The sequence below is a fragment of the Phalacrocorax carbo genome, chromosome 4 (genome assembly GCF_963921805.1).
Source record: "Phalacrocorax carbo chromosome 4, bPhaCar2.1, whole genome shotgun sequence".
Classification (NCBI taxonomy): Eukaryota; Metazoa; Chordata; class Aves; order Suliformes; family Phalacrocoracidae; genus Phalacrocorax; species Phalacrocorax carbo.
This window is the reverse complement of record NC_087516.1, coordinates 74,914,136-74,941,967: the sequence shown is the minus strand read 5'-3', so window position 1 is coordinate 74,941,967 and position 27,832 is coordinate 74,914,136. Positions and strand designations below refer to the sequence as shown.

At 37.4% G+C, this 27,832-nt stretch overlaps 1 protein-coding gene across 2 annotated transcripts in view; it reads left to right on the top strand.

Moving 5' to 3' along the window:
* The window catches only part of INTU (inturned planar cell polarity protein), a 57,573-nt gene that overhangs the window by 13,623 nt on the left and 16,118 nt on the right, over positions 1 to 27,832 (top strand). For both annotated transcript variants that reach the window (XM_064450489.1, XM_064450488.1), the window contains exons 3-8: positions 9,526 to 9,611; positions 16,715 to 16,918; positions 21,567 to 21,685; positions 24,320 to 24,409; positions 24,944 to 25,021; positions 25,833 to 26,022. In XM_064450489.1, coding sequence (XP_064306559.1) covers positions 9,526 to 9,611; positions 16,715 to 16,918; positions 21,567 to 21,685; positions 24,320 to 24,409; positions 24,944 to 25,021; positions 25,833 to 26,022 — 767 coding nt within the window. The remainder of the gene's footprint in view (positions 1 to 9,525; positions 9,612 to 16,714; positions 16,919 to 21,566; positions 21,686 to 24,319; positions 24,410 to 24,943; positions 25,022 to 25,832; positions 26,023 to 27,832) is intronic.

The window sequence follows — 27,832 nt, the reverse complement described above, 5'->3', positions numbered from 1 at the left end:
TAAGTTAATCTAAAGAGTCTACCAGTTTAGTATGTCCTAGGCTATCATCAACTAATATGGCCTTGTTTTTGCACATTGGAAACAAATCCTTTTAGGCATACTGTAGTTATTCAGCTCTTATCTAGGAAAATGAGCTGTATTCTGTGCCAACAGTATAAAATGTATAATTTTCATATAAAAATACTTCCAAATTATATATCTGTAGTGAACACTGAGTACTCTGGAATTTTTATGTGGTGCCTAGAAATAGGGATGCTTTGCATAAATCAGCTGCTCAGGTTTCAATGCTGTCTGCATGAATAATACACAGTAAAAAAAACTTTGTTCTGGTCAAAAAAACTTTCTAGTTTACTGCTTCTGCGTTGCCCATCAGAGGATGGAATAGCTATGGTATACACGCAAAGCCTGATTTAGAAGTGACTGTAGTTCAAAAGATGGCTCCCTCAGATCCTCACAGGGTCTGAAGTTGGACAAGGAAGTTCAAGAAAAATACTGTGGAACTTTGGGGGGATGTTGTTGTTAAATTAAGTTTTGGGAATCCTGTTGTGAATTGTGGAAAAGGTCAGTGAAGAATATTTCTGTGGTCAGTCTAAAATGGAAGTATTTGCACAAAAGTTAGCAGCTTCTTGAGCTATCACAAGTGAGGAATACCTGATCAGTATAGCATAATGCCTGCTGGCTGGTTTGGTTGTAACTTTGTTCATCTTCACTGACCTGCATATGCATAGATATTAACCTGCTCTTGTTTTGCTTTTTAATATTTTAATAGCCTTCCATGGTGCAGACTGTTTCTTGTAGTAGTGTTTTGTGAAGCAAATACTAAGTATATTTTCCTTTTAAAATACATGCTTTAAAATGGCATACTATAGTCTTCCCGGGGACCAGTCTGCAACATGCATTTCAGGCAGGCGTTGCAGGGAGTTGTTACCCAATTTAATTTTTTGCCAATTAATATAAAACTTCAGGTCACTATTTCAGGTACTGAGAAGATTAAAGCAAAATAAAACAAGAGCCCAAACAACTAAGAAAATGCCTTTTCCTCTGCCTTCTCCAGGCTCAGCTTCATCCAAACACCTCTCCCCTTTCCCAGTATCAGGTACCCTTGTTTTTACTGCATGTTAACACTGTGTGTCCCGACCCCTTTGGTGAAGTAACGGGTGGCACAAGAAGGTGGGACTGTATATGTGATGTTTTCCTCCTGCTCCTTGCTTCTTCTTTTCCTCTGCTGCAGCATGACACCTTTGCAGGTTGCAGCCCTTCAGGGATGGGTCCCCTCCATGGACTACAACCCTTCCCGTAGCGATGGCTGCTCTTTCTTAAACGCCTTTGGGCAGAGGTGCCATGGCTCCCCTGCCTGGGCGATGCTTGGGCACATGGTGAGTTGCTTATACCAGCTTCAGAACTGGCTACAAGCAGCAGAAGGCAGCTTGTGACCTCCTGCCGCCCAGGTCGCACTCCTGCAGCACCCGGCTACCAAAATCCTGCCAGTTATGTCCAATAGAATGTGCCAACTCTCCCATCTTATTTAAAATTTGAGCGCTCTAGCTTATTTTTCTTGAGACTTGGGTTTGTAATATGTTAAATAGTAACCAAGTTACTGATTGCTTTGTATTTTCATTGGCAAATTAGCTAATTTGTCAGTAAAAAGGATGGTAGTCACTTAAATGTCTACCAAGGTTGAATTGTAAGGGACACTAACTAAACTCTCTTCATTTTTTCACTCTGACTAAACAGTTACAAAGTGGTTATTGCTTTAACGTTTTTTAGTAGAAGTAACTGCTTTTTCTCCCTAACTAATCACTTTCCTCAGGTGGCTTCTTCAATTTATTCTGAAATGGGTATCCCTTACAGCTTTGAACGCTTGAAACATCTGTTTGTTATTTGTGCACTACACTTTAATTTTTTTTTTAAGATTGCATATGGAAGTCGTAAGTCTTGTTGCTGTGCTTTATTAACCAAGTAGAATGCAGGCGCTGACCATATGAAAGTAAACACAACAGTTCTGCAAACTAAAAAAACCCTGCCACTTTGTAACTCTGTAAAAAGATGCCACTCTATGCATGTGGTGTTTGTCAGTTCATTTATCTTTTTATTTTATTTATTTAGCAGTTCAGCATCCATCTTAAATTTTTAAAACAAAACCCTCTGATTTTTATGTTCTTGCTGTCGCTTTCATTTTGGTTAAGATGAAATACAGTTGCTTTTATCTCATGCTTTTTAAATGTCTTCTGGATTTTTGGCAAAACTTTTTTCTTCCTTGAGTACATTGCTAACAATATGCAGAGCTTGGTCTGCTATGTAAAACTTTCCAGTCTCATCTTTGAGTGTATCTTCAGAGATAAAAAGCTCCACTAAATAATCACTTTTAGATCCAGGCAAAGAAGTGTTGTGTTAGGGAATGCCATTATAATTTGACCCTCCCAAATTGAAACCTAGCCGATTCACAGCAGGGGGTACTTCTTAGAAATGCTGTTGATCGTCATCTTTACTATAGTACAAATGGAAAAGTCATTTCAATTACACTGAAAATACAGGAAAGCTCGTTTCACCAGCAGAGCGTACTATTGTTACCCTCTTTGAAATGATCTTCTGTTCTTCCTGCTCTCATCACTGAATATTTGAACAGTTTGTGTGAGTTTTCTCACCTGATCAGTAGGTACAATTGTCAAGTAAGTATGAAAACTACCCAGGGGCAGAAATTAATCTTGGATGATAGTAAGATGGACTATAATAATCTAGTTTTGAACAAATATGCAGAACATGGAGGCTGCTGTTGCAAGCTTTAGATGAAAGGTCCAGATCCAAGCCTGTTTACTGGCAAATGGTTCTCTAAGGGTTTCTGATCCAATAATTCTGTTGATGTTATGTGGGAGGGTTATTTGTTTTCCCCAACTAAAGAAATGTTTAAGCAGCAATCTTTGTTTATTTTAATTTTAATAGTAAAATCGTAGATACTGCTGTTTGAGTTGTGAATTTTTGGTGAACAAGGCCATCATTGCTGGAAAGCCAAGTATATCTGTTAGATTTCTATAGCATAGACTAGTGATTTTAAATGGTAATCCATTCACAAAAATTAAGCAACTTGCCATCATCTTCCAACAGTCAAAAGTAAATGCTGTTCTGTCATTTGCAGACCATGGAACTAAGAGTGTTTCAGAAAAATGTCCTTGCAAGGACCAAAATACTGTGAGAGTTTGAGATTTTCATGAGGAATTACCATATATGGTGTACTTGTTGAAAAGGCTTTCCAAAGTAGAGATGCTGGGCACACAAGAGAGAAATACAGAGCTTGCGTAAGCTTTGCTGTGCTCTTGCTGTGGAGTTTGGGATGTCGTTTATGTTCTTTTAATCTCCTCTTGAAGCGTAACAGCATTGGTTTGGGTAAAAGCAGCCCACTAACAAATAAAGCGAGTAATTGATCTGGCTTTCTTCAGCAGAATGTGTTCCATACTTTGCCTTTTTTGGGAAGGAGTATGTGAACATTTATAAGTACTTCCACCAAGTCATTACCAGGAACAGAGGAAATGAAATATCAGGATTTCATGAAAAGAGTGTCCTCGGTCCTCTCCCATGTGAACATGGTTCTGATTTTAATTCAGCCAAAAATGTTCACTTTCCATCACAGTATGGAAGTGGTATTCACTTATCAATCGGTGCCGCCAGGCCAATGCAAAGAAGATCTACTTCTAGAAATGGTACTTGCGGGCTTATCTCTAGGGAAGGGATATTTAACAAAAGAAATAGTCCTATGTCTCATGCGGCAAAGTGATAGGGGGGTCTGAAAGAAACATTTCAGGCATGCCAGTAGTACCAAAGACTTTTCTAAACTGTGTCTTTAAAAAAACAGGAGTAATTTCATCAGCTGTGTGCAAACCAGGTGTTTGATATCACTATATGCTGTTCTTAGCTCGTACTGACTGGGTGTGAGAAGTCTTTTGTAGTGAGAAAATAGAAACACAGAACAAAGAAAATAGGAAAGAATTCCTGCCTCTCGTCTCTCTCTACCACTCTAGTAAAATTCAGTTCTGCTTGGCATTGCATGGAGAACATATATGGACATCTTAGTTGATTTGTGGACTGAGAATCTTTTTATAATAAGTGATAGAACTCAAAAGCTTGATTATTCATTATTATGGGATTAAGAAAAGAGCTTGCTTTATTCCTTGAAGAGAAGGCCATGTATTTTTCTAAAGATGAATTTATTGACTCAGGGTCTGATATCCTGGAGCTGCCTGAAGAAAATCTATTTCCTCTACTGCAGTTGCTGACACTGTGTCTCTAAAAATAGAACTGAGTGAAACTTTGTTCTAGTGTTCTTCATCTATTAACGTATATGCTGGTGACTTTCATGACAGATAATAGTGATCTTATTGCTGGCAGAAATGCAAGCCAATAAGAGCAGGACAAGTGCTATTCTAACCAGTATCATACAGTAAATTTTTTTGTGTACAACCATATTATTGGAAAGCCAAAAAAAAAAAAAAAAGCAAAATTTTGCATTATATGTCAGGTTTTGAAAATAACATTTCATGCAAACATCTGCTTCTTGGCTATGTAAGTGTATACATCTACTTATAGAAGGAAGTAGTTCTTCCTTCTATAGGAAGACGTTCACTTTGATCTCTGTACTTAAGTCAGTCGGAGGGTTTTTTTCACCCACTTCATAGAGCACAAGAATGATTGAAAAATGTGTTTGCAGTACCATCTGTACAACTTTTTTCTCTCCACTAGTGAAATGTCTTTCTACATCTGAAATTCAGCAATGTTTTAGACTGGGAGAATTTGACTTAACTCTGCAAACCATCAAGTTAGATCGACTTAAAACAGTTGTAAACACCATTTACCCTTTTATTTCATTTAACCAAAATTGATTAAGTGAAATTAGACTGTACTTCATACATTTGTGCTATTTTTTTGACAGACTTAATGCCTGAAGACCTAAGTCAGTCTCACTTTCTGTAAGTTTTTCACACTGCTAAAGGGGAGGAAACAATTCTCAAAGAAAGTGTAGATGTGAAACTCTAACAAAGCAACACTTGCATATATAAACTCTTTCACTGGCATTAATTATCACACTGGGTAGATCTTGTGGTCATATTCTGCTTTAAGATATTCTGTGTTCATAATCGTATATACTTCCTATTGTGCCAGTGATGTCTTTCATTCTGTTAATTCCTAGTCTTCATTCATTGAATGCTGTTGTGTTTGGCAAAAAGAAAAGAAGGAAAAAATGCAAACACACCCCTCCCACCACCCCCAAATCTGGAAAGTCCATACTGATAAATGTGGATTTTCTCAGTTGTACATCAAGTTGCAGTTCTTTAATAGTGATACAGCATTTTCTGGCAAAACGAAGGCAGCCTTACAGGGCTGCTTTGGCTGTGTCTTCTGGAAAGCAGTTCCATTTATGGCACGATTACGTTTTTACAAATTGAATGGAATAAATATTTACTGCTGCAATGAAAGTTTTACATACGCACATTAGGCATCGAATAAATAAAACACTTTGAGTATATAACATGTAAGTACTGATGGATCTTCTCCTTTCAAAGTGTCTTTGTATATTCCACCTTGGGAGATGTGATTCAAAAATATTCCCTTCTGTGCTGAGGTGCCTATGTCCTCACAAAACATGTGCAGCTCTTTTGAAGGGCTTTGTGGATTAGATGACTCGACTGTGGTCTTTACAAGAGAATTCATAAGGTCCCTAGTAAAACAAACAGAACACAAACGTTTGTTTAAACAGCGCTCCAGATAGATGAGTGCAAGAGCAATTTATGCTTTCTCTTGTATTTGTGAATGATGATCTTTAATACAGTGTTCTTCAACAAAGAATGTAGTAATTCTGTTTATAATTTCTTGTTATATTAGAGTAGCCTGAATGCTCTGCTTTTGATTACTAATTTTCAAGTCCTGGGGCTCTTGCATGGACTACTGAGTTGCTTTTAAATGCTGTTTAACTTTCAACTTTCCCATCTTTGAATTACTGTTGCATTGAAGATTCGACAGGCTAAAACTTCACTCTGCTGTGCATCAAGGAACACAGAGGTTAGGGAGAGAGCTACCATCACTTGAAAAAGAAAACCCAATTTAATTCATTCCAAGGAATGGTACAATTTTTGACTGTATAATAAAACTTAACCTTTTCTTGGTTTTGCTGAAAGAAAGGGTAGGAATTAATTTTCCTGTAATGTAAAGTAGCAGCGAGCAGTTGGTTGTTGCCTAGCATATTAAAGAGGAATATTGCTTACGTTTTGGGGGGATTCTGCATTTCTTAACTGATGGGTAGTTAAGAAGAACGCTCATTGGCCTTAATGGTGTTTTGCACCCATTTTGAGCGATCAACCTAGTGCCTGCGAAGAATTCCAGTATTCCATGGTATTTAACAACAGGGTAGAAGACAGAAATAATGATAAACTGCCAGAATTCTTTTAAACTTTGATTCTGTTGTCTTTACTAGATTGTTAGGAAATTGAGAGACCTCAGAGAGACAGATTCTGCTTTTTCTTAGTATGCACATCGTTACCCTCATTGTGTTAGTTTGAGCTGAGCAAGCCTTCTCCCTAGAAAACTTGGAATATGTACTGAACCTTACAGTTGTTCAGTGCTTTATTTCTGCAGTTGAGCACATTTTTGTTGCCAAGTCAAGGCTTAAAATACAGTTATACTAGCATGCACATTTGCCACGAATCCATATCCTTTTTCTAATCCCTTTACGCTGCCTGAAGGAGTGATGAGTGCTGCTGCTACCGCTTGGCTGAGTATTTCTCTATTGCAGGTGCTGTAATCCTGCCTCTGGCTTTTCACACGTCCTGGCGCAGGAGACCATTAAGAGAGCTCATAGCATGTAATGTGACTTGTGCATTCTCTTCCAGCTTCGGCTAAAATTTAGTAATGGCATCAAAGCTATTCCTAGTGCAATTGCAGAAGCCTCATTTCCTTAGAAAACAAAGCTCAAGAGTACCTAGTTAGAAAGAAAATACATCCTAGTGCCACTGGCAGTCACTTTGTTATCCCAAAAGCGGATCCGTTGCCCAGTGTGCAGCGAGCCAATAATCACACACTCGGGAAAGACACTGCAAATTTATTTCAGGGTTGAACAAGCCTGGGTGCTCAGTGGTTTTCCACAAATCAAACACACCAAAGCTGGCTACCTTATCATATTTATACAATACGTCCATACACACTCTACCTATCCAATAGATACTCATTCTAATCTACGTAAGTTATATAACTGGCACTTCAGTTTCTTCCATGCATGCTTTCCTTTCTTCAGGGGTCTTTGGTGGTCTTGACGGATGGGGCGTCCTAACTCCTGTTACACAGAAACGACTTAAAACTATTTTCTCTTAGCAACTCTCACTCATTTTTCTTGTAAAAAGAAATGCTTGTCATTAATTAAACGAGTGAGCCGACGTCCAAGACATCTCGGCCCTAGTCTTAGATTAACTGTTAACAATGCTTAATCAAAAAGGTCTATATTCACACTAATTTAATCATACAATATCCCTTAGGTTCCCGCTAACGCTCCTTGCATCCAAGTGGGGGTTGTCCTCTATTAACTTAATAGAGTTGTTTTCATAAGTTTATGTTGCCTCATCTTATATATATTTGCCCTAGATAGCCTTATTGGAAAGCTTTTTGGAAAGTCTCTATTCTGAGACTACAGAACCTTCTGATTTCTACGGTAGCTGCTTTCACACGTAGCCTTTACTCACCTCATCTTTAACCAACATGAAGGGGTTCTCTGTTTCCCATGGCCACTGCAGCATTATGTCTATGAATGTGATCATCTTATTTGCTTTCACCTTTCTTAAGCACAGGTGAACAGAATTGTAAGGAGTACTTTGGATAGGATCCTGTCAGGTCCTATTAATACTCACCTACGTTCAAAGGAAATGCCTTTCATAATGGGTTTGGGTGTTGAGTTTGTCTTTTTCATGTTTTGTGTTACTTGGCTACCTTCTTAAGAATGAATGTACCACTTAATTCCATTATATTTCTGTTATTCCAGTAATATTTATTGGTTTCTTCCTCTGTGATATAGTGTCTTTTATACTGAAAAGTGCTTCCAACTTTGGATGTTGCTGTTAGAGAAACCATGAAAGTCTATCCTTTTAGCAGGAGTTTTTCTGACTTAGGTATGTTGGTCTGATGTTCTAAATTGCCAGCTTAAGCAATCAAATCGTTTGGTTCATTTAGTCTCCCACTACCATACCTGAAATATCTTTATTATGTATCCTTTTCTTACTGCTGCTTTGCTACTTCCTTTTTTTTTTTTTTTTTTGTTTAATTGAAAGTAGGTGAATGGCCAAAACCCCTTCTATTTTTACTTCTAAATTTCTGTTCTTTTTGACAGGTCTAAGTAGTTTTATCTTTTGATGTTATTGTAGCCGTATGTTTTTTAACTTCATGGGTGTATTTCCATTGGTGTCTCTCATCCTTCCTACATACTTCATGATTAAACATGCATCTCTTGAGGGGGATAGAGGCAGAGGTTATCAACTAATTCTTACTGGGATACTTCTCTGGAGTATTTTCTGTCACTTCAGATAGAAATCCCAGTTTGATATTTGTACTTTAAACTTCAATGTGGATTTTAAGTTTGTAAGCTCTAATTCAGTTCTGTTTGCTTTCGTAACTAGTGCCTTATTGCCTTATTTTTTCAAATCTTCTCCATTTGCTGTTAAAGACTTTTTCTTTGGGATCCTGTATTTTTTTTCTCCCCATGTCCATTAATGGAAAGAGAGTCAGATTTAGGAAATGCAAGATGTCGTTAGGCAGGAAGAACTGGCAGATTAAAGCCTGAAGAGGGCAGAATAAGAAACCACAGCAGTGGACTAGGCATGGAAAAGAAGGGACTAAATTGTGATGGGGCTTGAGAGACAAAGGAGGCGTAGGGATGAAATGAGGAAGAGTGAATGGTTTTCTGCTGATTTAGTGAACTAAGCTGAGTTACTAATATGCACAGTAACTGCCAGGAATGCTTCAAAGAGAGGGGCTCGGGGTGGCGGGATTCTCCAATAGTTAGGCTTAGCCAGCACTTGAAACCTGTGGTGTAAGTGCTGGCCTAGAGCTTGTAAGCTGCTACAAGAAGAGTGAGATTTTGAGTGCTTTTGGAGACAGTATTGTCTATATCAATGGAGAAGGATTCGCAAGTGAAAGGAGGTGGTTTTGCAGGGGGAAAAAAGTACACCTTGGGCATCACTTGATTGGTGAAGCCGTTGGATTTTCTGATCAAGCAACAAGAGTGATATAAGCCTGGATGGAGGGGAGAGGCTTCGACAGTTCTTTTTGTAAAATGAGACAAATGTGGCAGTAAGGCCTTAAGAGCATTGAGGTAATATACTGATGTTTCTAAACCTAGTAAATGTTGCACTTAGAATCCATCTACTTAAATGTAATAAAAAGACATTTATGATTGTTTGAATGTCATATTAATTTTTAAAACAGAACACTGTTTGGCTTTGTAGTGTGGTGTAATACCATCTAACTTTCTCATACTTTTGTCTGTTTTATCTCCAGGAGATGCTCTAGTTGCTGTAAATGATGTTGATGTGAATTCTGAAAACATAGAAAGGGTTTTGTCTTGCATTCCAGGTCCTATGCAGGTACAGTAGTTGAATATTTATTCCAAATGTCCTCTGTAAAAATTAATATTGTTTCCAGCCTTTTTTCCTGAGGAAACAGAACTCAGGCGGTCTTTTTCTTAGAACTTTCTCATCTACTTTTTGAACACGTTGGTCAACTTAAGTCAAATTTAGAGTAGGAATTTCAGAGTTTAATTCTGGTAAGTTTTGTGAAAATAGGTAGGTGCAAGTAAGTGACTGAAGCCAATGTCCCGTTAAGGGACATTATGCACAGTCGAGCTGTCATATATTCTGTTTGTCATCAGCCAGAGTCAGAAAGCGCGTACAACATTGTGCAGGAGGTAGCAGCGTACTCGGAGGTTTAGACTAACCATAACACCTGATTATTTTTTTTTTGCCAAGTGTGAGAATCAAGGTATTCTGCGCTTGCAGAATTCTGAGTATTCATGTTTCTCTATGAGAACTAGTACATACACATATGACAAATCAAGTTTTATTGCTTTTCCTACTCAGAAAACAACTTCATTATTATATTATCACTTGCATCAAAATTAATCACTTCTTGTCAAATACAGTAACTGCTTTGAGACCTGAACAAAGTTTTAACCAGCAATAGTTGTAGTTGCCAAAGATGGCAAGTATGGTTGCTCTGAGAGTTGTTATTTTGAACACTCTGATCTCAGCAAATGAAAGACAAGGTACGTAATGCTGTGATGCGTTGCTCCTGGTGGGTAATAGGTGTGCGACCTGGCCATAGCATCTATGAAGCAAAATATTGATGTCTACCTTAAAAATATATGTCAACTGCAGAATAGTGGTGGCTTTTTTTGTCAATTACCGTTCTTAAAACAGTAATAATTGCTGTGGAAATACTTTAAATAAAATAATTATCTCTTCATCAATATAAAAAAGACACCTGAATTAACAAGTAGTGCTATTAGAGATATTTAAGAGTATTTAAGTGGAGAAATTAATACTGCTTTTGTGTTTAAATAGAAGAATAAATTCTTGAGTATTTAAATGCTTTTAGATTAAATACTTTTAAGATATTTCAGAACTGAACAGTGATGAAGACTGGTAGAAGTCAGTAACAAAAACAGATAGAAAACAAAAACACATGACCTGATTAATAATGTTTCTTCCCCCCCCCAACCTGCTGCATATATCTTCTCTTCTAGCTGAATAATAATGTTGGAGCTATAATGGAGAATGAAATAACTGCTAAAGAATTAGATGGCTATTTCAGATTTGAAGCAGGAGGGTGTTAATTAGCTAGGATGTTAGTAGTGTAAAATTAAGTATTTTGAGTTATCCTGCTTAAATGCACTTCCTGATGGGCAGAAAGACGAGGTGAAAGTTGCAGCTTACGGATATGAGATGGAGCAGGTTAAAATTGCGTTGTCTCTCCTGTAACCTCTTGGTAGTTTTTCTTCAAGTAGAACATACGGGGTGGTAATAATAGAAATATTTTACTGTCCAGAGTTAAAAGGAAGTGGAAATTTTAGGTTTTGTTAAGCATGCTACTGTAGATAACTTACGTAGGGTAAGTGCCTGTAGAACTACATCTGCAACGGCAGGAAGATTGACTGCTAGTATGTCTGCTTAGGAAGCTTTCCAAGATATCTGACAGTATGAAGCTTGCCTAAGCTACCAGAGTTGTGGTCAGGTATTGGCAGAGCTCCATGGTAGAAAAGCCATGTCTTGCCTGTCTTTGACCAAATACGGAGTTGCTGTAACTGTTATTAAATACAGAAGATTAAAAAAGCAGAGATTATATAGTTTATTTAATTGTATCCGTGCTAGATTAGAGTATATGTATTACTTGTTGCTAAAATGCAATGCAACCCTTTATATAGGAGTTCCTTTTAATGCAACATTAATGTTTACATTGTCAGTAAATCTGTCAAGTAGACAGCGATTACTTGAAATGTATAACTGTTTGTCATGTTGGCTTTCCAAAACCTTTTATTAAAGTGCAATTACTCGCTTTTTACTGTGCAGTTTGAGTCAAGCCAGAAGAGTGATTGCTGAAACAGACCAGTGGAGAATTTAAATTCAGAGTTTTGGGGTCTTTTGCAGCGTAGAACACTGTGTTCATGCTGCTGAAGAAACACAGAGGGTTGTTGTTTTCGACATTTAGTAACAAAGACAGCTGTTACACAAGCAAAATTGTTAATGTATTCTCATTCATCATACGTTGCAAAATATCAAAAACAATGCAGTTTAAAAGCCATTTTATCATAGTTATAAGTTATTTGCATAAGCAAAGTCACTGCTCCTCTGAGTTCAGTGTTAAAATTACTGGAAGTCATTTAAAAAACTAATTACCTAGATTCTCTCAGTTGCAGCATGTCACGTAACATCTCTCATTATTGTATTTCCCAAATTTTGTTTTGCTTACCTCAGTTGAGGCAAACTAGCTTCTAGGCAGTAAGGTCTAGTTTAGTGTATTTACTGAGCAATAGAAGTCCAAGTGCTACATCAGTCTTTTTTTCATTTTCTATTTTAGTTTTTTGTGTTTTAGTGGCAGAACCGTTTGTGTTCAGGTGCTTGCATATCACCTAATAAGATCAAGTCCCAATTCTGATTAAAGCATTGGACACTTCATGTAGTTCTGTAGCAGCTACTGAATGTGACAGGACAAAGCATACCCCTCAATCAATGCTTGAGAAAGTATGATAAAGTTGTATTCCACAGTCTATACAATTCTACATTTCTGTAATCAAAATAGCTGCTGTTTTCTATCACCACAAGACAGAGAACACAGAATAGGAAGAGGAGGATATGCTAAAAGAATATACTTTTCCTTACCCTGATACTTGGAAGTTGCAGAACCATTTCACCCAAAACTTTCTAAAAATATTCAGCCTGAGGCAGACTTTCAGAATCAGAAATTTCAGCCTGAAATTTGGAGTTACAGTTGTGCAAACCATAAGCACATGGAAAACAGAGACAACAGGAAATGGCAGCGAATCTTAAAAGGCAGGCAATGCCACCAGCTCTGTCTATAATAAAATCCATGTCCTAAGGCATACAGCTTTCTTGCAGATAAACAGAAAGCATGCCTTTCTGGGTCAGACCAACAGTGTAGCAGCTACATTTGCTGTTTCTTACACTGACAAATGTTTAAGTAAAAAGCATTAAGGAATAAATTAAATACAGTGACATTTCCATCATGCTTTTCCAGCTTTCAGCAGTCAATAGTTAGGGACTTGTCGGATCACTTACAGGTTTGTACCTTCTCCTTTTTTAATCTAGTTCTTAGAATTCCTTTGACCTCCACAGCATCCTGCAGCAGTGATTTACATAACTGGTTTGTGCTACATTCATTTTTGTTGTTTTCATACTGCCATCTAATTAAGTGCATTTCGTACCCCCAGGTTCCTGTGTGTCGTGGTTTAGCCCTAGCTGACAACTAAGCCCCGCACAGCTGCTTGCTCACCCCCACCTTGGGTGGGATGGGGGAGAGAACTGGAAGAGAAAAAGTGAGAAAACACATGGGTTGAGATAAGAACAGTGTAATAATTGAAATAAAATAGTAATAATAATTATAAAAGACTATACAAAACAAGTGATGCACAATGTAGTTGCTCACCACCCGGTGACTGGTGCCCAGTCAGTTCCTGAGCAGCAGCCCCCAGCCAGCTCTCCCCTAGTTAATACACTGAGCACAACGTCATGTCATGTGGAATATCCCTCTGGCCAGTTGGGGTCAGCTGTCCCGGCTGTGCCCCCTCTCAGCTTCTAGTGCACCCTCAGCCTGCTCGTTGGCAGGCCAGTATGAGAAGCTGAAGTCCTTAACTGCTTAGCAACAACTAAAACATCAGTGTGTTATCAACATTGCTCTCATACTAACTCCAGAGCACAGCACTGTACCAGCTACTATGAAGAAAATTAACTCAATCCCAGCTGACACCAGGAAACTCTGTTATGAGGAGTGGTTAACTGTTCATGTCTTATTCTCCATATCATTCCATGACTTTGGAGAGCTCTGGCATGTTCCTCTTTTGTCAGAAAGCAGAAAAATCCCCATCAGTGTACCTCGTAGCTTGCTGTTAGTGTCACCTTCATCAGGGCCTTCTTGCAGTTTCATTAAATTCTTTTTGAGAACATGTGCATGCTATCTATTTGTAGACTGGAATACTAGTATTTTCTGTGCTTTTCCCATTCTTCATTTAATTTCCTTTTCTGTTTTGTGCTGTGCGTTGAACTGATTTTCTTTAGGAGAAATGGAGTCAAAGTTGCAGAAGATTTCATAGTCAGTATTTAAAAAGAGTACTTCAGTAGTCATATTTAATCAGATCCTGTGCACTGCTCATGGAGAAGATTCATCTCTCCTCCATAAAAAAAAATAGGTTTTTAGGTTATGTAGAAATGTAGTCTCTTGGTATTTTATATTACAGCATTTTCCAGCCTGGATGGTCTTTTCACAGTAATTTTTTTATTTTCTAAGGGCAGGAAATAGATTAGAACTTGGACAAAAGTAGAGAGGAACAGAAAATGTCATGTCTTAAACTGTTACAATCAAGAAAATTTGGAAAGGAACTTGTAGTGCTCTCTCTACAACTTGACTGTCTCAACCAGGGGAAGTTTAGGTTGGATATTAGGAAAAACTTCTTCACCGAAAGGGTTGTCAGGCATTGGAACAGGCTGCCCAGGGAGGTGGTGGAGTCTCCATCCCTGGAGGTATTTAGAAGAAGGGTAGATGTGGTGCTTGAGGCTATGGTTTAGTGGTGGACTTGGCAGTGATAGGTTAGTGGTTGGACTCGATGATCTTAAGGGTCTTTTCCAACCTTAACGATTCTATGAAAATACAGTGACTTCACATCTGAGCGGTGTGGTATTGCCCGCAGTGCTGTGGGAGGCAGCATGGATGCCTACAGGACAAGGCAGAGTTAAAGTTTATTTGGCCCAGTTTGTTTTGAGCTCTTGTTGGAGGGCCACATGGTTGTGTCTCTTAAGACAAGACAGACTGAAGTTTTTGTTTGTTGTTTTTTTTTTTTAAATTGAGAGAGTAAAAGATCGACTGCAGTGAGAATTACATCTGTGCATCATTAGTGTAGAGACTGTATCCTAAGTGTCATGAATAAGTGTCCAGAGACAAGATGTAGTAGAAGTTAAGAGAAACAACTATTGATTGAGCCTTGAGGAAATCTGCAAGAAGTTAAACAGGGTATGAGGAAAATCCTCTGAAATGCATGCAGATGGCGTGACAAAGAAAGAGAACCGAGTCACAGAATGCCAGAGAAGAAAACGTACATCTATAAAACTGTGAATGATCAAGTTACTGGGTCTTAAGAAGCCACTGCTTCTTAGCTGGATGTTTCTGCTCCTCAAGTCCTGTTAATGTGCAATGTAGTGAACTGAAACTGAAATGATGAGGAGAGAGTGAGTGATGAGTTACTGTCAGAAAAGAAAGTGGTAGCACATGGCAGTAGAGCAGGATTGAATGCACTGCTGTTCCAGAGAATGGGAAGGAAAAAAGAGAAAAAAGCTGAGAGCAGCCAAAAGAGGAGAGGAAAAGATTAATGAGAAGTGTCGGGAGGGAGTAGAGTGGAATGGGAGGAAGGCAGCCAGTGACATAAATGTTACAGCTGGAAAAGCTGATGATGGCACTTCTCTCTGATCTGCTTTGACAGGCAGTGGGTGTTTTAAAGCATCATTATTTCTTGCTGGCAGTCTTTAAGTATGTGTATACACATACACAATTATGAAAATATAAATTATCTATATTTAAATGTAATAAATTACCTCTGCTTGGGCTTTTCAAATTTTCAAAAATACAAACCTGTTTTTGTTGCATCAGTTATTAGGCTAAACTGTCACAGACTTGAAAGAGTAGCAGGGTTTGGTGTGATGTATTACATTTAGAACTTCCCCATCAATAGGCACGTTAAGGATGCTTTAAGGCAGACAAACAATCTTGAGTAAAAACATATGAGAGCGAACTGAGAGTGTGCCTACCTAGTCCAAACAGATATATTTTCAGTCACTTCGAACAATGATGAAAACTAACGGATCATCCAAGAAAATATACCAATTTATTCTCCTTGGAAATTACAATTTTGTGCTCAGTCAAGAGCTAGGTATCTCTCACATATCCTTCTTTCATACTTAGGATGAAGTGTTCATTCGCAAAAAAAAAATATTACCCTTTCATTTCATGATAACTAGAACAACTGAAATAATTTTTGTAAGGCAGTACTCATAAAAAGGAGGTCTGTAAAGCAAATTGTGAAACATGTTTCCAAACCAAGTTTGGATTTTATGTTGCTTGTAAGCCAGGAAATATGTGTTTATTCTAAAATTCCTGGTTTTTACTTTATTTGGGAAATAAAGAACAGTAAACTTCATGTAACGTTTTGACAAAGTAAGATTAATCATCTAAACTTTAAGATACTTTTTAAGAGAATGCTCTGTTAGTGCTTTGATTTTTTTTTTTCCTTCTGGAGACATAACGCAGCAAGTGATGTAAACAATTTTTATGCTTCTTGCTATTTGTGTACAATTGTTAAATATGGCAACAAAACTCTTACTTGCTGACTATACAGTTTAAGAAAAAAGTTAACGTCGTGAAAATGTTGGCATATTGAAGGAATTGTTACTGAGTGTTACAAACTAAGACTTTTGGTGTCTAATGTAAACTGATTTTCCTGTGCAAACGTACCTGTCAGCATGCTCCAAAAAGCAAAGAAACACTCATGAAAGAGCCTTAAGGTTCTGTACTTATGGAAGTGCTGACATTTTGGAAGAAGTCAAATATTTTGTGTGCTTCCAAAGCATGGTAATAGGTTTTGTGTTCAAACAAGTCCAGAGCAGTAAGTATATTTTTCCATTCTCAAAACCATAAGAATTAAGTATGAAAACACACCAAACCACATGCTTACTCACATGGTTCATAGAGCATGTAATAGCTGGCTTTGTCCTTAATAGATGGTTCTGTAATGCTGAATATATAATTGGTTTTCTTGAAACAGCAGCAATTTTTTGAATGATTATGTCTTTGTCAGTAAAGCTAAGAAAACGTAACCTCTTAAAGGACTCAAACTGCATTTATTTCACCTGATATTAGAATGTTATTGTAAGTACAGCCTCATTTTCACAATAATTAATTATCTTATTAGGTTAAACTTACATTTGAGACATCAATATTTGAGCCCGAAGGAACTTCTCAGCAAAGGTATAAACGGGCACAGTCAAGTATGAACAATCTGGTTCGGCTCTTGTGGGGAGAAGATAGCACGGACCTTCAACAGGCTATACAAGAGGTGCCTCATATTGTTATGTTCCTCACACTGAAACTGGACTCTGAAACATCTAAGGATGAGGTATGTGATCAGCTAAATAAAACTGAAGATGAAAGGTAACAACTGACAACAGCAACTGCTGTGCCATTTGATGTTTAAAGAAAAATAAAATCATTTTAAGTAGCGAATAGTCTGTAAAATGTCCATTTTGACAACAATAAGGCCTGAAGTTCCAGGGGAAAAAATATTTGCAGCATTGCTGACAAACTCTAATTGGACTTGAAATCCCTTCAGCGCTGCTGAATGTCTTTACGTAAAGAGCAGGCTAGAGGTGTTAACAGACAAAGCAGAGATAAATTTGGAAGTTTGTTATTGTCTCTCAGATGCTCGCTGTGATGTTTTCAATACGGCCCTCAAACTTGAACTATGAAATCTGCCTCGTCAAAAAAAGTGTTCCCCAGCAGGAGCTGTTGGCAGTCCACATACATAATCTGTCTAGCTCCTCCTGTTCTGAAATGCTAATGTGCCTTTTCTTAGCGGACTCTTGCATGTCTGCTGTTAGCAGTCAACTGTTGATTCTTGCTTGGGCAACATTTTTGAGCTACTGAAGTAGATTTCCTTTGTCCTGTAAAGCTTCCTTTCACATCTCTTTCCTCTTTGTGTTCTTTAGAAAAATTTTACCAGTGTACATACAACCCCTTCTATGGTTCTGTAGATGTTGTTCACGATGTAGCCATAGCTACAAATACTGCCCCCAAAACACGGGGACGCAGAACAGCGTGGAGGGCTCAGTTTGGCCCAATCAGAAAATGACAAATGGACAAAGTCGACTTTTTAGGAACAGCTATTTGGAAAAAGGCTCATCTCCCCATCTGTAAATTCTCCTTAGATTTAGCGTACTGACCCAGTGATCTTATGCTATCTGTGATGTGGAGACATCACATGAAGTGCAACATCAGCGGAAGCATCCCCAGGGACGGGGATGGTGGGACAGTGGTGGAGTGGGGAGCAGGAGAAAGGCATTTTACTTTCTCTCCTCTGGAATTAATCCTTAGGTCCAGTCAGTGCTCCATCCCATCTCTGAGATGTCTTTATTTTTTTGATACCGTTTTTCAACTGATAGAAGTCTGTATCGCTCTGGTGAGGTGTAATAGAGAAAAAGTGTTACACCTACATGTAATGGAGTTTGATTTATTTTCTAGAGACTGGGCTGGGGAGGAGAACCCTAGAAACTTACATGATATTGTACTATCATGTAAAAAATGTGAAGTTTGCAGAGTCAAGTGGTTGAAGGTTAGGAAATGATAGATTTATGGTTTTGTGCAACGTTAATTCAGCCCTTTTGTATGTACGCAGCATCCTATTGTCGTAAGTTTTTCTTAAGTTACATTTTTCCTGAAAGATGCCTGTCATGTGCAGAGCACAAGGTGGACAGATGAGCATGTATAATTAAGGCTTATTACTCAACCATAAATCCATTAATTCATAACTCTGGACTACTTGACTTTGCTATCTAAATCATGCTTTTAACATAATATTTTTAAGGTAATGTATGCTTCACTGCGTCTTACAGCAAGATACTAACACTGTGAGCTTTGGTTTGCAGATCTTTCCAATCCTGTTTAAGAGACTACAGTTTTTCATAGGAGGTACCTTCAGCAGAAATTAGTTTATACAAGTGTCTAATAATCATTACCTTCTTTTTTTTTTTTTTCCCAAATATGTATAGCATTGCAACTAGACAAGATCATTCTGTGCTCTTTTTATCCCCTGGGCACTACTTTGATTAAAATCTATGATATGGCAGCATTTTTCTGCTTTGGTATTCCCCTACGAGCAAAGAGCTCATTTACCTGTGAATTAAACTTCAGATGCTTTATCAAAGTTCACTTACATCCTGCAAATAGATCTTTTTTTCCTTCAATTCTAAGTTCATAGTCCAAGACTGCTATGTTATGTGGATAGACCAGCTACGGACAGTTGCTGTAGATTTGAAGACCAGTGTTTTCTTGGTCACAGAATCTGTATGAAATATTTAAAAAACTAATAAAAAATTCAGGGCCCTGGCTCCTCTGTTGGTAGGTGAATAAATACACAAATGCCTAATTGCAATTCCTGCACTTCAGAGCAAATGGAGTACTGCTTTCTTGCCCCATTATTTCTTTACGCTCTCCCAAGAAACAGGATTAATCCTGAATGTTGAGCAGAGGTAAAAGGGGGACTGTAACGCGTTTGTTCTCCCTTCATACCAGGGAAGAACTGTTCCCTGAGAAGTCTTGGCAGTTATGCAGCTCCAAATAGTCTCTAATGTTGAGAGATGCTTTGCTGGTGTAATCGAGCTCTTTATAACATTTCCTAACAAAAGAATACTGCTTTCTTCAAGGCGTTTGTCTTTAATTTCATTTGGGGAACAGTGAGTGACATTTATGCTGTAGATGCCCTATTCCAGATCTGGTTTACAGTACTTCAAATTAGCAGTGAAGTTATTCTATACCTGTGCCATATTGCACAATAAAAATATAACGATCCTTTACTAAGCTTCTTTGCCCATACCCAAAGGAGGCATGGTATGCAGGTCACATTCATGTAGACACCGGCAACTAGAACGAGTAGCTAATTCTTCCACTTATGAGCTTTTGGCACCCAAAAATAGAATTAATGAGCTCTAAGACTTGTAAGCTCTATCTATTCAACTATAAAGGGAAGTAGCATTAGAAATCATGTAGGATGTGTGCATATGATAATGGTTTTATTATGATGTGGTTTCAGCAAGTAAGGTTGGTCCTGTCTTTTTCATGTTTTAGGTCAAGGTAGGTGTTATGATTATAACACGTTATTTGTACCAGCATACAACTATATCATCTTCATGTGTTTGAACTGATTTTGGCAATACCATACCTTAAAAGGAATAATGCTCACATTCCTCGTACGTGCCAGGGTTACTGGAAGCATGTGTTTAGCAGACTTGCAAAGTAGGTATTACTGAGTAGCTGTTAAGATAGCTTGGTTCATACAGACACTTTATACAGACATTTTATGATTTCTGAATTAGTCTTTAAGAATTTGTAGTTGTCTTTCATCTGCTGTTTCTTTTTTTTTAATCTTATGTGAGATGCAACCAAAAGCCTCTCTTGTCAGTGCGCTGTGTCTGAAGATCATAGTTTTTTAGCTGGTCAGCACCATTTTGGCACAGTTTCTGTTAGCCGTTTCTTATGTTGTCAAGACCGCACTAATTATTTGTTTTTAATGTTAGTTAGGCTCAGTGTGAGAAATTTGTAAAATAAAAACAAAAAAGGGAAGCTGTTTGATAAGCCATTCGTTTAGCCAGTCTGTCCAGGTTTGGGTTTTTTGGGTTGAGGGAGGCTTTACGCTTTTTAAGAAATGAGCTACTTCTCATTTATTAATTCCATTGTCATTGGTCTATGAACTTTCACCTTGCTTTGAAGACAGCTGATCTTGTGTGGTGGTATGTGCTGAACCTTGCTACCTCATTAATATATCTATGTGATATGGCTGTGACCTTTTGTTACAGTTGTCTTTTCTTTCCCTGGGAAAACGTACAGATAATTCTCAAATGAATTTTCTGTGAAGGCCCCAGTTCACAGTGAGGAGAAAAAAAGGCTCTTTCTAACCCTTTGTAGTGCTGTAATTAGAAAATGGCAGGGTTTTTTTCCAGCTGAGGGATTGATTCAAGAAAAAAATCCTTGTCACTAATGAGTATTTGAAAATAGAGCTAATTAAACTGGATAAGAATGAAGAGTTTGCCAGGTTCTTCTGTAATGAAACTTTACATTCTTTCAGTATTGATGAAGAAAAATTTTCTAACGGGTATTGGCACTGGCTGCGTATGCTTAGTGACATTAATAGGAAGGTTAATCATGTCTGTGTTCCTTTTGTGTAGACAGATAATTTACTATACTCTTTGCACTGGATATGCTGAATATTACATGCATTATTTCTGGTCCATCAGATTTGGCAGAAAGCAATAAATGTGGGGGAATTGTATGTTTGCTGATTACTATATTTTTATAGTTGCTGAAATAATATAACATTTTTGAAAATGCTTACGTAAAAAATTTTGTTTTAAAGAAATGGTTAGCAAAATAGTTGTCACAAATATTGACCTCTACTGACCTTCAGTTTCAAGATGACTCCTTTAAGAGTATGCTGACACAATTGGCCAGAGGTTTGGTGATAAAATTGTTAATTGTGTATGTTACTTGAGTATATAGCTCAGGTGTATTTTGTGCTATACATGTAAAGCAATTATGTAGGGCTAGAGAGAGAGTTGTCAGTTTTAGAGCCGTATGTTTGATAATGATTTAAATGACAATTTAGATATTGAAAGAACCATACAACTCTTAGCTCTCGTTTGGAATCAGATTTGTTGACAGTGTACTTTAAGCTGTAAAATGCAGTGGCCATACTGTTTGTCATTTTATGTTTCTCCATATAATAATGCTTCTAAATAAGTCCTACTTTTCTATAAAATAGAAAAGGTAAAACTGTCAGAAACATTCATGCGCATTTTATGACATTCCAGTATGCCCGTGCAGACCACTGCGTGTTTTGATGCCATGTGAAAATATATGATTAAAGCTTTCATGTTTTTAAAAAAAAAAATATGATGCCAGGAAAAAAAAATTGTTACTTTGTTTTCTGTGAGGTTTTTTTGTGATTTTTATTTTTGGTTTTGCTTTGCTTAACTAACAGCTGACTTTCTTCACAGCAAGAAATTCTTTATCAGTTCCCCGTATCAGAAGCATCCCAAAAACTGAAAAGTGTGAGAGGAATATTTCTCACACTATCTGACATACTGGAAAGTGTTACTGGTACCCAGATTATCAGGTAAAAGTATTTGTACTACTTTTATTATTTTATACATATGTGTCCAGAAAAACACACCTGGGTCATGTGTCAAATTCTAAGCAAAACACGAGCGCCTACCTGCTAGGCAGTAATGTTTTAACTAGAACGGCATGCCGGCAGTTGGACTGCTCAGCCTGGATGTGCGTTGGTTTGGGTGAGTTTCTTTGTCGTGGGTGGCAGCGACTAAGATTTTTAGTTGAGTGAAATTGTTTTTAGATCCCTTCTTAGATCTCTTAAAACATCCTTATCTAAACTGGGGTTCTGGGGCACTGTACTATGGCAGACTGGAAATTCTATACCAGTTTCAATCAAATAGTAAAAGAATGAAAAAAAGATAAAATGTAATTCAGTTAAATTCATGAGTGCCTGCTACTTCTAAATTCATTTTATTTCACATTCAACTTGCAGCACCTGAAAGATTTTTGTATCCACAGACCAGGACTCTAGTAAGAAGTCTAATAGAAATGACTCCTGAGTTTTTGTAGTGGCATAGGGGTGGTGATATGTCAAGAGATTACTGGATATTTAAAGGTAGCTGATTTTCTGATGGAATAATTAGGAATGAAATAGCAGGTATCATTTTTCAGTTTCACACTTCTTCCCACTGAGAATCAGTGTATGAGTTTACAGCTCTTGGGGATCTCATGCAAGGTTCTCTTCTGCACATCAGTGCCTGGTGTGTCAGACACAAGACCTGCATGGGTATAAAAAAAAACAAATGGTGGTGGGATTTCAGGCCCAAGAGTACAGAGTGCAAGCAGTACTGCAGTAGTGAACAGCGTTGGCAATAATAAAGGGATTCCTTCAAAAGGCAAAAAGCCAGTTTAATATACTTAAGTTGGGTCTTCCACTGATCAAGAACTTTTTTAAGGGAAAACTTTAAGTGTGTTTGAATATTTCTGCTTACTAGAAAATTAATACTGGTTATTTTGCTTTTCTTTACACTTGTTTCTTTTAACTGATTTTTTTTCTCAGACTTGTTGGAATCCAGCTATTTTGAATAAGAAGTTTTAACACTGTGCTTTAACCATGCTTATAACTTTCTAGTTATTAAGTTACTAAAAGTCATTTTACTGATTTAGTGCTCAGTAGGGATGTGGATTGACTCCTTCAGCAGCAGGTATCAAACACAGGCTTTTGATCTTTTGCATATACCAGTATTTTAATGCAATGCCTCATTAATTTGGTACTGAGGTTTATTAAGTCCTCTTAAATGCTTATCCATTATTAATGGACATTCTCCCATAAAGAAGCACTTTTTGACATGTCCAGATTTTCAAACATGTCCAAAAGACAAATCAATCCGTTGTTTGATGTTCTACACCTGTTGTCTCATCAGAAACCCAGTAGAAAATCCATGATAACGTAGATTCACCTTTCCTGTTCAGGTTCTCAGTTTCCCATTTTTGAATTCTAAAAACAGAAAAGCACTTCTGCTGGTCTCTGTGGACTGTCTCATCTCTTCAAAAAAATATAATAGATAATCCCCAGCTGTCCTGTGAAGCTTTTTCTGTCAGAAGAGTAAATTATGATGATTGTGTCTGCACGTGTATTGTGTATCTTTTGGAATGGGGATGTTTATTTCTTTGTAGTTAATTTTATTATAAATATATAACTCGGTCTGTTTGGAAAGCACTTTTGGTTACATAAAGGATAAAAATCTTCTGGTCACCTGCGGAAATACTAAGGTATTTCTTAACTAATGAAATGACACTTGTTTCGTTCAGTACCATCAATTTTACAGTATGAGTGAATCAGTGAAGCAAATTAATCATGGAGCTGTATCCTAAAAATTAAATTCTTCAGTCTTTGAAGCTTAAGCTAAAGTTACCCTTGTTTCACTTCGCAGCAGTGTTATCTTGTAATTTAAAATTTCTAACATGATAGTAAGAAAGGCAGAGGTTTGCTATAAATTTAGCATTCGAGATATTTACAGACCTTGGTCTTAGCGGCAACCAGTACATTTAATCTGATGATCCGCATAATGTATGGTTTACTGCTAATTAGAACAGTGGGTCTAATTCTGTTTCATGATTTAATCCACTCTGTGGTGCAAGTGAAAGTTCTCTGTGTCTTTCTGCAATCGCTGAGCTTCACAGAGCAATTTTTTGTACAAGGAGATAGCATGAGAGTTCAAGCTTATGTTTCTCTCTCAGGTAATACGTTCAAATATCTGCTGGGCTCGTTTTCAAAACATGTGTGGGGTCTTTTTAAATGATTTTGTGAGTGACTGCTCTGTTCAGAACCTTCATTAGTACCTCCGGTTACCTCACCATGATCTGAAATGGCATTCGTTTCCTAAGTTGATAGTGTTAAAGCTAGGCAGGGAGACCTTTCAAGAGCATCTGAATCGTTCAGAAGATGACTGTGGCGCTTCACTAACGGTTGGTTCATCCTGAAAATATTGTTACTACTGGTGTGCTCTGTTTGGAATAGAAATTAGAGAGTCTTTGAGTTCTGTGATAATGAATATAATTACTTAGCCCAGTCGCATGCATGCAATTATACATAAGACTTCACATATAAAATACATATAAATCATTCTGGCTTATAATGGTGGTCTTTTACAACTTCATAGTGTGAACTGAAGTACTTCCGGTTTAATTTCTCTAGTTCCTCCCTTTTCTTATGCGGAAAACTGGTTCAAGTTGTTTACTGGAAAGAATCTGACAAGTTGCTTGTAATTGGCCTTCCTGAAGAAAAGTGAGTTTCAAATAAAATGCTTTGTTTTCCTTTTAATTTTGTTTTATGTGTCCTCAAATTGTACACTTCTATCAAAAAAGCAAGAACAGGAGGGCTTACAATGTACCCTTTTTACTATAACGAGTTTCTGTGACTCTGTTTGCAGCTTTCATATATCCATTGTTACAGTTTCTTTTCCAGTTCCTCTGAAGGGAATAAGGTCTCGTTAGATCTCAGAAATATGTGTAGGCTAGAAAACAGGAATGCTCAGTGTTTGGTAAAGTCAAGTCCTGATCACAGACTACTAAATAGCAGCAGTAATGTTACATATCTGTGTGTCCTAGGAGGACTTCCTCACCTCCCAGCTTTACTACTGTCTGTGTCATGATAGGCAAGTCACTCAAAGGAAATCTCTCGTACAGTCTGATGAAGAATTTGTTGTTGTTGTTTGCACTATAGCACTAGTTAAGAATAGAGCTCTTCAGAAGAAGCCTGTGCTTATCCATGGTAAAGATATTATAAACAGAGCTGTACGTTGGAATTTTTATTTTTTAGCGTGCCACTTTCTCAGCTGAGGAACATGCTTGAAGATGTTGTCAGGACCTTGAAATTTATGTACAGTTCTTTAGACAGGTGAGTTCTTTCAGAAGTATTTTCTTTTCAGTCACTGATTTTTCCATTGATGCTCACTGAAAAAGACAGCTAGGAGCATTAATTTTAATGTTTGCATGGAATTTCTTTGCGTGTTCCTCTACATTTGTACAAAAACCAGAATTCTGTTTCTCTTGCCTTTTTGTTTCAGTCATAACACTAGTAAGACTCTCTTTAAACAGTCTGTTACTTCAGAAAGTTTTGTCCTTGATTAGGTTAAATCATTCACCTAATCTAAGTCACTGTGGCTGTCAAGAGCACTCTGCAAATGTTATCCTTTGTACTAAAGCGCTGCCTGTAAAACATACATATGAGTCAGTGTTACATTTTTAATGAAGTAAACACTTCAGACTTCTCAAATTTATTTGGCAGAATTACTGTCTCTCTCTGCATTTGGAAATCACCCAGAGAATTTTCAGTCTGACTGTAACCTAAATCAAATTGCCAAGGTAGGCTATTCATATGCTTGCATTTAATTTAAGGTTAAAGTGTGTAAGCCACAAAGAAAGAAAATGAAGAATCTTAATTTCCAAAAGGATGAAGCTGATCATTGTCTCATCTTAAGTTGTTCTAAGACATCTACTATAATACTACACTGCTTCAGTTTTTTCTTTGTTAGCAGGTATTGCCTGTATATTAGCCTAGAGGGTTTTTCATGTTTAAAATGAATGTTAAAAAAAAAATATCCAAATGTAGTATCATGCTGTAAAGAGAATTCTGTAGCACAGCGGGTTATATAAACAAGCTACGGGTTTCTCGATGTTATTCTAACTTGGAGTTCATGTTTGTTCAGTGCTTTTTGCCAGGTGGAAAATGTTTCTCGCCTGGATCATTTTTTCAACCTGTTCTTCCAGCGCGCGCTTCAGCCCGCAAGACTCAAGTCAAATGCCAGCCCCAGTGCTCAGCACTATGATACCTGCAGTGCCTTATTCTTAGACAGTCTCCCAGGCTTACGCTGGCTGACCTTGCCTCAGGAAATCAAGGTAATGTCCTTTTCAGATCTCTCTAGAAAAACTTGTACATGAGAGGCCAGAAAATCGATGCAGGTATCTTCTGCTGTTATTGCGTAATTTGTGTAAGTGCTTGGTCTGTCCCAGACCTCCCATTTCCCTACAGGATCCTCTACTTCAGTTTGGAACTACACAATCATTCTCACAGGAAACAGATTGCTATTATAAGTATAGTTCGGGGACTTTAGAGTTATCTAGGAAGAGGCCATGATGACAAAGGAAGAAAACTTCATTTAAAATATATATACACATACATATATACACACACACACCCCCACCTCACCCTCTAACAACTAGCATATGCAATAGGGAAAGCAGCCCATGGTAAGTAGCTTTATATTTGATTTTGACCATTTAAGTATTTTTCCAGGTAGAAAATATTACTCCAGAAGCCCGTGCATGACTTGTAATTTAGAAGAGGTACAAAAGGCCGTTGCAGAATCAAAATAAATATCCCTACATAGTTTTTTTGACACCACACAGGTACAGCTTTTCTGCACCATGTCACTGTGTTTGGTTACCTCCCAATTAGAAACTGAGTTGTGCTTTAAGCAGTAGTAAGACCAAAGCTAGGCCACAGTAAATAATGTTATAGGTTTTAGTCTTAAACCTCATTTTCATGACTTAAGAAGTTAAAATAGAGATCATTTTGATAATTATTAGTAATGTTTTTTTAAACAAAAATAATAGATTTAGAATAAATGTGATGGGTATCCCTGCATAATCCCTGCCAAGTCTTCTCTGAAGTGCTTTTTCATATACACTACAGTTATTAGACCAAAATACATAAAGGTGGTATTTCTCCAATTTGAAACAGTTGTAGCAATTTTTGTACAAGAAAAAACAATCCCAAGGATATTTCATAATGGAGTTGTAAGACCAACACATATTTCATTTATTCAGAAATTTATGGTATTATTTAGAATTACATAGTCATTTGAGTTACAAAAAATGAAAATTGAATTCAGATTGAGTCATGCAAAATGAAGTCTGCAACAGGGGTTGCAGCTAGAAAACCTTGGTCTTACTGGGTGGCAGGTTCTATACCGCAGGTCCAGCATAGGTTGGCTCTGCAGAGATAAGCAAGCCCTAGCCGTGTTGTACAGCAGTCGGCAGAAAAGCTTTTTAAATACTTTTTATCAGTGCAGTAAGTTCTGCAAAGTGATGTAAGGAAACGGTTTTATGTTATGAAAGTACATTTAGGACCACAGCTGATAATTGTGTCTTATGTACAGAAAGTTCCTCTGAAATGTTTTTCCTTGTATGATTTTTTTTCTGTTGTGTGTCCAGAACATCTTTCAGTCTCCTTTTTTTTTAAAGCCCCTGTGGATATTTTTTTTGTTAATTATGGTGTCAAATGTATTCTTTAACACAGTCATGTAAGCATTTGTTTAGAAATAAGCCAGAAGACTTCCCTTACTCCTTCAAAGGGCTTGTAGTTTCCAATTTTTTCTGTTTTCCTGTTATAGTTTGATATAAAGTGATTGAGCATCACTGCCTAAGGGTCACGTGTTCCACGTAAAGCATTGCTAGAACATGGTTCGATCTGACAGCAAGTTCAGGTGTAGATAACTGGGTCTCGCTAGATGCAGTTTGCTGCTTTATTTTCGATTAGACTGGAAGTACAGAAATCCATGTGTACTTTCAAGACGTGGTGATCATGAAATGATTGCTTTTAAGTTTCTCATCAGAAAGACCTTCTGGGATTTTTGTGTGGCATAGAGTAGATGAAAGCTATCAGTTTTTTGTTTGTTTCTTTTCTTCCTCCCCGCCCACCCCCCCA